Genomic DNA, 12238 nt, shown 5'->3' on the forward strand with positions numbered 1-12238 from the left:
GACAAGAGGTGTATTTCTTTTAAAATTGGTGAAGAGGGATAACTCAACTTGTTATTTAACACTATTTCTGAACACTGTAACCACTTTAACACTTATAATTTATGTTTGGCTGTGTTCCATGCTTCAAATTGGGCTTCAAAAATGGATACACAAGGTTTTTTTTCCAATTTCACCTGTAAAATCACTATGTTTGATGTTCTATTTTGCTTCCCTATTTCTCTTCTTCAGTTTGTGATCATCCGATTGTTTTTTTGTTTACATATTCACAATACAATATCACAAATTCTTCAGTAGGGTTTGCGTGAAAAAATCTCATACCTATGCTCAAACTTCAGTCGTTATCTCAAAATTTTGCGCGACAAGCTCTATTCATTTTGTTTTTTCCTGATAAACAAAACACTGAACTAACATAAAAACAAACCTTTAAAACTGCCTAACCACTTTGAAATATGGACTCAGGTGTGTACTCCAGCCTTAAACCCGAAAGTATTTCCAACGTTTTACAAAAAATCCTCTGCATAGTCATTTTGTTGCGCCATTGATGGTGATGGACGTTTAGCCTCAACTCTGAACCACCTTGATACAAACACATTTCTATGTAAGTCGAACCCAGTTCATCAAAAGGGGGAAGTTTTAAAATGAGGTACATTTCTATGTAAGTCGAACCCCCCTTTAGACGGAGACAACCAGTTCATCAAAAGGGGGAAGTTTTAAAATGAGGTACATTTCTATGTAAGTCGAACCCCCCTTTAGACGGAGACAACCAGTTCATCAAAAGGGGGAACTTTTAAAATGAGGTACATGTCTATGTAAGTCGAACCCCCCTTTAGACGGAGACAACCAGTTCATCAAAAGGGGGAAGTTTTAAAATGAGGTACATTTACACTCGGAAGTGGTGAATTTGTAACTTGTGTCCTGCACAAGAAGGTACGTTTACATTTTATTTGAGATTGTATAGACATTTTGTTGTTAGTTTATAAGTATCTATTTTGTATGCATTCTTATTTTTATAATTGCATAATATTGAATTTTGTGTTGAAAGAATTATTGATTCTCTTTATTAAACGTAATCAGGATTTAAGAAATGTATGTTTGATAGTTGTTCACGGATATTTTTGCATTTTCCTAGTTTGATTGTGTAAAGATATTGTTTAGAATTGTTTTATTATAAAAAGTGGTCTGATAGGTTAAGGATAGCTATTTTATTGCTTGTGATTTTTAGATAAAAACGTGTGTCGAATTATATGATAGCGAGCTGTATGAATTGTATGAAAGTTACACTAAGGTCCAAATTGCATTAGATGAGTTTTCCCTATTACGAATAACATTCTGTTTTTAATGAATAAGTGGCAACAGCGCCCACGGCGTGGCTCTATTTTCCTGTTCTCCCTTTCCTTCCCCTGTCAGTGTCTGCCAGGGTCTGGCAGTAAACGCACAGCGCGCGCGCCAGAGTCTTGACAGGTACCTCGGAATGTACCGCGCTGTAGCTGATTAATTGTTCAAGAGTATCCCCCCTTCCCTTCCTTCCTCTTCCCTTGTCCCTCGTTCCTTCCCCCTTCTCCTTATCACGCTCAATTAGGAGGCGGACCGATTAAAATGTTTAGGTATACACACAGGCGATGATGATAATAAATACTCTTTTCCCTTCTGATTAGACATTGTACTTGTGTGAGGGAATAGCCTTGCAGCCCACGTAATAATATTCAGTGTGCGTGCGCGTGTTTGAGTGACTTCATTGGTACGCATGCACTTGACGCCATCTTTTATGTGACGTAATTTACGACGCACGATGCTAGCTTTTAGAACAGCTTAGCACTGACGCTTCAAGCAGACGTGACTTTGTAGCAGACGACCAGCTGCTAATCTGTTAGTATCGATGTGCGGGAGTTGTTTGATAAAATGATAAGTTTCTTTAGGATAATAGTCGCTTACGGACATGCTTGTTTAACGACGGTTAGCGGAAAATAGAGTAGTATAAATTGAAGAAGAACCGGATTATTTGCCGGAAGTAAGTGATTCAGGGTCAGAGTTCACTGTAGCGCATGATTATGCGAAATAGTCCAAAGATTTGAGGTCTATATAATGTTTTGGATTTCAAGTGCGCGGCACTCTTTGTTAATCGGGAGTCACCTAACCTTAACTTCAGACTCTTTGTTAATCGGGAGTCATTTAACTTTAACTAAATTCCTTGTTAACCGGGAAAAGTAAACCTTAGCCGACTTCTTCGTTAATCGGAAGCCGGCCTTCATTTCTAACCGTAAGGATTTATTGCTTAGATCTGTTGTTAATCATTCTTTGTGAACTAGGAACCTTGCAGTCTACACTCCTTGTCAATCGGGAGTTCTGTTATAACGCTTGTATAAATTCCTTGCCAATCGGGAATCTGATAGTATCTCATGCACTAAATAGCTCCTTGTCAATCGGGAGTTTTGTTATAACGTTTGTATAAATTCCTTGCCAATCGGGAATCTGATAGTGATAGTATCTCATGCACTAAATAGCTCCTTGTCAATCGGGAGTTCTGTTATAAAGACTTTAAGTCTGAATAAGTTCCTTGTCAATCGGGAACCTGATAATCACCCCCCTTGTTTAAATGACAGTCAGCGACAGTACTGAGACACGACAGAAATAGTTGTGAAGTGACGAGTCTGCGTGAAAGTGACGATGTTTTGATTTCATGCACTTGTAGAATAAAAATGATGTTTTAAACTGTACAACCACGGTGTGGGCTACATTCGTTGCAAGAGAGAGGCCGTTGGCCGTGTGATAGCTGAAAACTAGAGTCTACTGCATCGGGGATAAGAGAGGGAAACGGGAAATATTCTTACACTCAAAACAAAACACAACGCGAGGTCAAACAACATCACGAGTAATAAGAAACATCCCGCACAATCCCCTGGCAGCCCCCGGTTTTAATCAAATCTGCCACATTAAATGGTGCCGTGACCAGGATTTTAACAAAGTTAGTAGATCTAGTCGAAGTAAATTTAACGGTAGCCCAGATAGCCCAGACCGTGGTTGAGAAAAAAAAAAAAAAAAAAAAAAAAAAAAAAAAAAAAAAAGAGAAAGAAAAGAGAGGAAACGCCTCCAACTGTGTTTGTTTTCGAAGGACGTCGAAAAACAAGGTAAGAAAGAAACATTTTTCATTGTATTTGCTACATTGTTGCTATACGTGTGTAGGATGATTTGAAGCGGGATTGTTGCTATTTTGTATGACGTAGGTTCAGACAGGATTTGAAATGTGTTGGCTTATTATGAAATAAGTTCTGTTACATTCCCATTTATGAAGTTGATATAGTTCATGTTAGTGGAAGTTCGGCGAAGGTTTCGCAAAGATTGAATTGTTTTGAACAAAAGAAAGATGGGTATTTTGTCAAGACTAGGGCAAGTCGTGAGCGCTCTCTCACCTAGCTTTCTTACGGCTAAGGGTTCGATGGCAAGGAGAGAAGAAAGAGAAATAGAAATGGAAGACAGTTACCTTCGGGGAGGTCAGACTAGGTGGTCAGAAACACCACGAAGATATAGGTATCCATCACAATATCCAGAGAATGAACAGAAAGGCGAAATGCACATGTCTTTTGACTCAGGGTACGAGGTTGAGAGCGAACGGGCCGAGAACGGTCACGTGAAAGCTTATGCAGATTGGGGTCAAGGGTCAGCCAATCATAGGGTAGATGAGGGAACACGTCGCCCAGGTCTATTCATAGAGAGGGAAAAACCCTACCAACATGCCAGCAGGAAATCGATTCAAGCTGATAAGTACGATGGTACCTCAATTGATTTGAATGACTACCTAGAACATTTTGATGGGGTGTCGACTTGGAATGAGTGGACAGAAGAAGAAAAGGGGATTCAATTGTCGTTGAGTCTGAGAGGGGCTGCTCAGCAGGTGTTGGGGTATTTGCAACAGGAAGAAAAGAGAGATTTCGTTGCGTTGACCAGCGCGCTGGCAAAGAGGTTCAGTCCTAAAGAGAGAGTGATGTCGTACAGGTGCGAGTTTCGCAACAGAAGACGTAGAAAGCAGGAAACAGTTGAGGAGTATGGGTTTGCACTCTGTCGCTTGGCTACCAGGGCTTATAGGGACATGGAAACTGGGGCAAGGGAACTCATACTGATAGAACAGTTTATTGGTGGATTGTCGGAAGAGGCTCTCAGAGAGAGGGTGCAGTTCGGACACCCCAGTACCCTAGACGAAGCAGTGTCGCTAGCCGGGGAATACGTAGCTTTCAAGAATAACGGGTTTCCCGAAAAGACGTTGAAAAAGCCCGAGGACGCTGGGTCAGCGATCCGATACGTAGGAGGAGGGGATGGAAAGAAAGAGGAAAACGCAAACGAAGAAGACATGAGTAGAAAAGTGGACATGTTAGAAAAGAAAATAGAGGAGTTGTCGAGAGGCAGGGCACGGAAGCCCGAGACGGGTAGCTGTTTTGTTTGCGGTGATCCCCAACATTTCGCTCGTCAGTGTCCTAGAAAGAAGGAAAGACAAGGGGGATGGGTACAGCCAAGGGGGAACGCTCAGTCAGCGCCGTTAAACTAGATGGGGTTGCGTTCGAGGCCAAGAACACAGCCCACCGTGGAAATGCAAAGGCCAATCAAGATAGGGAGGAACAACCACCCGTGAGAATAAACATAGCTGCAGGTGCCTGTTGGCTAGTACCGGTCGAAGTAGGCATGCAAAAGATAGAGATGTTGGTCGATACAGGGGCAGGCATGACTATTCTCTCGGCAGAAGTTTTTGAAGCTATGGGAGATAGGAGACCCAAGCTTAACCCAGTTAGCAATCGTTTGAGCATGGCAAACGGCGATCCTTTGGGAGTTCAGGGAAAAGGCCGATTCTCTATGAGCATCGATGGGCAAAAGTTCAGGACCCAGATGGTAGTGGGAGAGATCAAAGGGGCTCAGGGCATACTGGGGATGGATTTTCTGAAAAAGAATGCTACCTCTCTTGATTTTGGTAAGGGTACCTTGCATATTCACGGCCGGGCGGTGCAGATGATCAGTGAAGCGAGTCAGACGTGCGCTAGGGTTAAGGTCACGGAATCAGTGAACATACCCCCCAATAGCGAAAGGTTGGTCAGGGCTATGGTAACGGGAGATTGGACAGGAAAACGGGAGGGACTCATAGAACCCCTACGTCAGGCTAACAAGCACCCGGGTATGGAGGTGCCTAGGGCGATGGTATCTGTTGGGAGCGAGGGAATTTACGTTCCGATTTCGAACTTTTCTGAACATGAAATGCATCTAGAAGGGGGAATGATGGTAGCCTCTATTCAAGCAGTAGAGCAGGTGGAAAACAGGGACATTGAGAAAGAGAGTCACGATAGTAGAAGAGAGAAAGATGGTGTGGGGCTATCAGCGCCATTGACAGACATGATGGGAAAGGTAGACGGGGGAGTGAGCGCCCCAACCAAAGAAAAGTTACTGGGTTTAGTGAGTGAGTTTCGAGAAGTCTTTTACGAGACCACAGGGCAGTTAGGACGGTCCGGAAGGACCAAGCATGAAATCAACGTGGAAGGAAACAGACCAGTCAAAATCCCCCCTCGTAGACCCCCCATAGCGCAGAGAGAGGTGATCGAGGAAGAGGTGAGGAAAATGTGTGAAGCGGACGTGATAGAGCCAAGTGAAAGCCCTTGGGCTGCCCCCGTGGTTCTAGTGAAGAAGAAAGACGGTAGCGTACGTTTCTGTGTTGATTTCAGAAAGCTCAATGCGTTGACAAAGAAGGACGCTTATCCTCTGCCTAGAATAGACGAGTCACTCGATCTCTTGGCGGGTAGCAAATGGTTTTCTACCTTAGACATGGCACAGGGCTATTTCCAAGTTGAAATGAAGGATAGCGACAAGGAAAAGACAGCTTTCAGTACGCATGTGGGTCATTACCAGTTCAAGGTGTTGCCTTTTGGCTTGTGCAACAGCTGTTCGACCTTTCAGAGACTCATGGAGTTAACGCTCCAAGGAGTAGGTTTTGACAGGGTTTTGGTATACGTGGATGACATAGTGGTTATGGGAAAGAGCGAGGAAGACCACCTAGAAAATCTGAGGAGGGTATTTCGGAGGTTCCAGGGGGCAAACTTGAGGTTGAAGGCCGCTAAGTGTCAGTTGTATCAAAAGGAAGTGTCCTTTCTCGGGCATGTGATCTCTGAAGAAGGGATAAAGTGTGACGAAGCAAAGATAGAGGCAGTCAGAGATTGGCCTACTCCCACTACGGTGACGGAGGTTAGAAGTTTCTTGGGGCTAGCCTCGTATTACAGGAAGTTCATTAGAGACTTTGCCGACAAGGCTGTGCCTCTCACGAGTTTGACCAAAAAGCGAGCTATCTTTGTATGGGGTGACGACTGCCAGAGGGCATTCGAGCATTGGACACTGTCCCTGATCATGGCCCCAGTGTTGGCTTATCCTCGTAGAGAGGGAACGTTTGTGTTAGACACCGACGCATCGGGATGGTCAGTGGGGGCAGTGCTTAGCCAGGTACAGGATGGGGAAGAGAAGGTGATTGCCTATGCTAGCAAAACTCTATGTCCCAGTAGGCGTAGGTACTGCGTCACGTATCGCGAGCTATACGCAGTGGTCACGTTCGTGAAACACTTTCGCCATTACTTGGCAGGGAGGAAATTCCTCGTACGAACTGACCACAGTTCATTACGGTGGCTTAGGAATTTTAAGAACCCAGAGGGTATGGTCGCCAGGTGGATAGCTACGCTAGACTCATATGATTTTGACATGGAATATCGCAAAGGCACACTACATGGCAATTCAGACGCAATGTCACGCAAGCCTTATCGTGCATGCAAACGAGACAACTGTTCAGAGTGCGTAGGCGAGAGCACGCATGTGCACGTAGTGAAACAAGATGCAAAGGAGGGAGAAAGCGGGTCAAACACCGCAACCCCTGCCGAGGTTGTTCAAAGAACAGGCATAGACGGAAATCAGGTTACTCAGAGTAAATCTGCCCAGCATGAAGCAAGGGACGTAACTGGGGTATTCGTCGCAGAAAAAGGACATGAGGAATCGCCTCCCGTTAAACACCAAATGGTTACTCGCTCTCAACATAAAACAGGGGAAGGAAAGGAAAAACGGGATGGTCAGGGAAGCTCTCAGAGTAAATCTGCTTCGTGGGACGAGGATGAGTTTGTTTTGGCACCTAGCGAATTTTGCCTTCCACCTGGGTACTTTGTGGGCACAGGGGAATCTCTAGAGAAGAGTCTAGGAGAAGGTTCGTGTCCGCAGGGTGACGTTTCTGTTCACTCGGAAGGGGAAGCAGGAACGGGGGTAGCTACGGGTACTATCGGGTCGCCTGAGGGGTCCCGAACCCATAGTGAGGTACCCGGCACACATGATCTCGGAAGAGAGATTGAGTCCGGGGAGGGCGCCTACTCCGCTGCGGCGGACGGGGCAGCCGAGAGAAGTGAGTCAGATCATTTGGAATGTTTAGAGGGGCTACGAAGCGATTGGTCCGATAGTTGGACAACGGAGGAGATAAGACAGTGGCAAACAGAGGACCCGGTAACGCGGGTGGTCATCGAGTTGATCAATAGCGGAGTTGAAAGGCCACGCGGGAACGAAGCATCTCAGTATAGTCAGGCGGTCAAGTCATTGTTTAACTTGTGGGATAACTTGAGGGTGATAGAGGGAATACTTTACCGACGGATTGCGGCCGTGGGTACTGGTGAACCTCGCACGGTGCTAGTAGCACCTTCAGCAGTGCGTTACTGCATTATGAGAATGACACATGACGTTAGATCGTCTAGTCATTTTGGACGTGACAAAACGTTGTCTAGAGTCAAGCAAGTGGCCTATTGGCCAGGGATGAATAGTGATGTTGCGAGATGGTGTGCGGAATGCATCCCTTGCGCGAGAAAGAAACCTGGTCCTGGGAGGGGGAAAGAACCATTACAACACGTAAACGTGGGATCCCCTATGGACAAAATAGCCATTGATATTGTATACAGGCCCTTTGCCGATGAGCAATCACGGTAACGAGTATATCATGGTAGTGACAGACTACTTTACCAAGTGGGTGGAGGCCTACCCCCTAGAGAATCATACGGCACAGACAGTGGCCGATAAGCTGGTCACAGAGTTCATAAGCCGGTTTGGCATTCCTAATTCCATCCATACAGACCAAGGGAGGGAATTTGAAAGTGTGCTGTTTGGATGCATGTGTGACTTACTGGACATTGACAAGACAAGGACTACGCCTTACCGACCGCAAAGCGACGGACTCGTAGAAAGGTTTAACCAGACGTTACAACAGCTGTTAGCCATCTTGGTTAATGAGCAACGGAGTGACTGGGACGATCACATACCTTTCGTTCTTATGGCCTATAGGGCTTCCCAGCAGCAGTCCACTAAGTGTTCCCCTAACCTGCTAATGTTTGGGCGTGAGGTCACTCTTCCTATCGGGATGGTCGTGGGTCCGGCCCCGGGGGAAACGAAGAGGGATTGCCCTAGCCAATAATTATGTGGAGTGGTTACGGGAAGGGTTGGAGCGGGCTTTTGAGTTCGTTCGAGAGAACGTGAAGAGTAGCGCCAGTAGGCAGAAAAAGTCCTATGATAGGAACTGTAAAAGAAGAAATTACGATGTAGGGTCCCTGGTGTGGAGGTGGTACCCCCCCAAGGCCAATCAGAAGTTAGGCACCGGGTGGACGGGTCCCTACCAGGTTATGGCAGTGAAGGGTTACAGTTCCGTGCTCTTGCAGTATAAAGAGGGGTGTCCCTCTGTGTGGGTGCATAAGGATGACCTTAAACAGTACAGAGGGGTGGAGAAGGCCTAGGGAATGGTAAAGAAAGGGGCAAGGGGGTGGATTTCGTAATAACCTGCTAACCGGCTAACCTGATACCTGCCAACTGGTTGAAAGAAGAAGAAGATGCCTGCTAACCACCCCGCTGTCTAACGCCAAAGAACATTAGTCGCATAACGTCATTGGCTCCCGGTGGATGGGTAATGCGACACCCTCCCCTGCAAAACCGGTGTCACAGCAAGTCCGTAACCTTCTGTGGGTCAGCAAGGCAGCCATCATCACTCACCTCTAACCTTCTGTGGGTCAGCAATGTCACCATCATCACTCACCTCTAACCTTCTGTGGGTCAGCAATGCAGCCATCATCACTCACCTCTAACCTTCTGTGGGTCAGCAATGCAGCCATCATCACTCACCTCTAACATTCTGTGGGTCAGCAACGCCGCCATCATCACTCACCTCTAACCTTCTGTGGGTCAGCAATGCAGCCATCATCACTCACCTCTAACCTTCTGTGGGTCAGCAATGCCGCCATCATCACTCACCTCTAACCTTCTGTGGGTCAGCAATGCCGCCATCATCACTCACCTCTAACCTTCTGTGGGTCAGCAATGCAGCCATCATCACTCACCTCTAACCTTCTGTGGGTCAGCAATGCAGCCATCATCACTCACCTCTAACCTTCTGTGGGTCAGCAATGCCGCCATCATCACTCACCTCTAACCTTCTGTGGGTCAGCAATGCAGCCATCATCACTCACCTCTAACCTTCTGTGGGTCAGCAATGCAGCCATCATCACTCACCTCTAACCTTCTGTGGGTCAGCAATGCCGCCATCATCACTCACCTCTAACCTTCTGTGGGTCATCAATGCAGCCATCATCACTCACCTCTAACCTTCTGTGGGTCATCAATGCAGCCATCATCACTCACCTCTAACCTTCTGTGGGTCATCAATGCCGCTATCATCACTCACCTCTAACCTTCTGTGGGTCATCAATGCCGCCGTCTTCACACACCTCTAACCTTCTGTGGGTCGTCGACGTCGCCATGCATTCGGCGAACTGAGAAGTTATAACATTTACGAGTTTCGATACTTTTGACCGGCCAGCACGGACAATAATGCATTTAGCTTTAGCGCTGGCCAGGTTAGATAGCTTGTGGTTGAAGTCAGTTCAACCAAAGAGACAATAATTATCGCAAGGATAATGATAAGTTTGCCCGAGGACATTTCGAGGGCACTAGTAAGAAATATTTAGTATGTGTTCGAGATGATTTCTTGCAATTTTATTCAATTAATTGTTGTTAACAAAATGACATTGAATTTGAGTGGTGGGGATTGTGAGGGAATAGCCTTGCAGCCCACGTAATAATATTCAGTGTGCGTGCGCGTGTTTGAGTGACTTCATTGGTACGCATGCACTTGACGCCATCTTTTATGTGACGTAATTTACGACGCACGATGCTAGCTTTTAGAACAGCTTAGCACTGACGCTTCAAGCAGACGTGACTTTGTAGCAGACGACCAGCTGCTAATCTGTTAGTATCGATGTGCGGGAGTTGTTTGATAAAATGATAAGTTTCTTTAGGATAATAGTCGCTTACGGACATGCTTGTTTAACGACGGTTAGCGGAAAATAGAGTAGTATAAATTGAAGAAGAACCGGATTATTTGCCGGAAGTAAGTGATTCAGGGTCAGAGTTCACTGTAGCGCATGATTATGCGAAATAGTCCAAAGATTTGAGGTCTATATAATGTTTTGGATTTCAAGTGCGCGGCACTCTTTGTTAATCGGGAGTCACCTAACCTTAACTTCAGACTCTTTGTTAATCGGGAGTCATTTAACTTTAACTAAATTCCTTGTTAACCGGGAAAAGTAAACCTTAGCCGACTTCTTCGTTAATCGGAAGCCGGCCTTCATTTCTAACCGTAAGGATTTATTGCTTAGATCTGTTGTTAATCATTCCTTGTGAACTAGGAACCTTGCAGTCTACACTAAATAGCTCCTTGTCAATCGGGAGTTCTGTTATAACGCTTGTATAAATTCCTTGCCAATCGGGAATCTGATAGTATCTCATGCACTAAATAGCTCCTTGTCAATCGGGAGTTTTGTTATAACGTTTGTATAAATTCCTTGCCAATCGGGAATCTGATAGTGATAGTATCTCATGCACTAAATAGCTCCTTGTCAATCGGGAGTTCTGTTATAAAGACTTTAAGTCTGAATAAGTTCCTTGTCAATCGGGAACCTGATAATCACCCCCCTTGTTTAAATGACAGTCAGCGACAGTACTGAGACACGACAGAAATAGTTGTGAAGTGACGAGTCTGCGTGAAAGTGACGATGTTTTGATTTCATGCACTTGTAGAATAAAAATGATGTTTTAAACTGTACAACCACGGTGTGGGCTACATTCGTTGCAAGAGAGAGGCCGTTGGCCGTGTGATAGCTGAAAACTAGAGTCTACTGCATCGGGGATAAGAGAGGGAAACGGGAAATATTCTTACACTCAAAACAAAACACAACGCGAGGTCAAACAACATCACGAGTAATAAGAAACATCCCGCACAATCCCCTGGCAGCCCCCGGTTTTAATCAAATCTGCCACACTTGTGTTTGTGGAATGAGTCACTGAGTAGACAAGGTATTTGTTTACAGTCAAAACATGGTGTAGCCTGAGCGAGCTGTTCACACAGGAGATGTCGACCGTGACCGAGAAGAAATTGTCCTGAGGTGTGTGGGATAATCTTGCTTTTGATTTCAAGAAGATAACTGCAAAGTTGTTTTCTTGGTGTTTGTTGACATGTTTGCAGTAATGCTATTTGTACGTCATTTTTAGTTATGTTTTCTCATTTTAATTACTCTCACCTTTACAATATTGTGTCTGTTTTCTATGTTTGACCTTGTGGGTGTGTAATCCATGCGGTTACCTATTTTTAGTTTGTTGGTTACGTAATCAAGGCTTATTTGTTGATTCACCATGATTCCTTGATCTATTGTACTTGTTTGGTTGATTGTATTCTCTTTTTAGGGAGAAAACTTGAAACTGCTTTTGGTAATGTTGGTAGTACTTTGCATGCTCAAATATATCATTGTAGTTTGTAGTACTTATTATTCTATTATAATCGTTACAGGTTGGTCCGAGGTAGAACGAATAAACAAGAGTTCAACATGACAAGAGACTCTGTTTTGATGTTTGAGAGAATCCCTCCACAAATATATTACCTTACTGGGAGAATGCAAGTTTCCAGTACAAAGGACTAAACATTTCTTACATACTGCTTGACTAAAATCTTTACAAACATTGACTATATTCTATACAAGAACCACTTAACAAGGGTAAAAGGAGAAACAGAATCCGTTAGTCGCCTCTTACGACATGCTGGGTAGCATCGGGTAAATTCTTTCTAGTCCCAACCAATATGGGACTCCCCCTAACCCGCGGGGGGTAGCTTTACAATACATTTGTAGAAATGATTATGAGTTATTTCTAATACGCT

General features: G+C 44.9%; 1 protein-coding gene across 1 annotated transcript; it reads left to right on the forward strand.

The window, feature by feature from the left end:
* Positions 1–3050: 3050 nt before the first annotated feature.
* Positions 3051–5146, forward strand: LOC138956448 (uncharacterized). The gene has a single exon (XM_070327805.1). It carries the CDS (start codon positions 3362–3364, stop codon positions 4535–4537), a length of 1176 nt encoding a protein of 391 aa, XP_070183906.1. The 5' UTR covers positions 3051–3361; the 3' UTR covers positions 4538–5146.
* The last annotated feature ends 7092 nt before the right edge of the window (positions 5147–12238 follow it).

The sequence above is a fragment of the Littorina saxatilis genome, unplaced genomic scaffold (genome assembly GCF_037325665.1).
Source record: "Littorina saxatilis isolate snail1 unplaced genomic scaffold, US_GU_Lsax_2.0 scaffold_132, whole genome shotgun sequence".
NCBI lineage: Eukaryota > Metazoa > Mollusca > Gastropoda > Littorinimorpha > Littorinidae > Littorina > Littorina saxatilis.

Coding starts and splice junctions, on each gene's coding strand:
- LOC138956448 (XM_070327805.1), top strand. CDS start 3,362: ATGGGTATTTTGTCAAGACTAGGGCAAGTCGTGAGCGCTCTCTCACCT.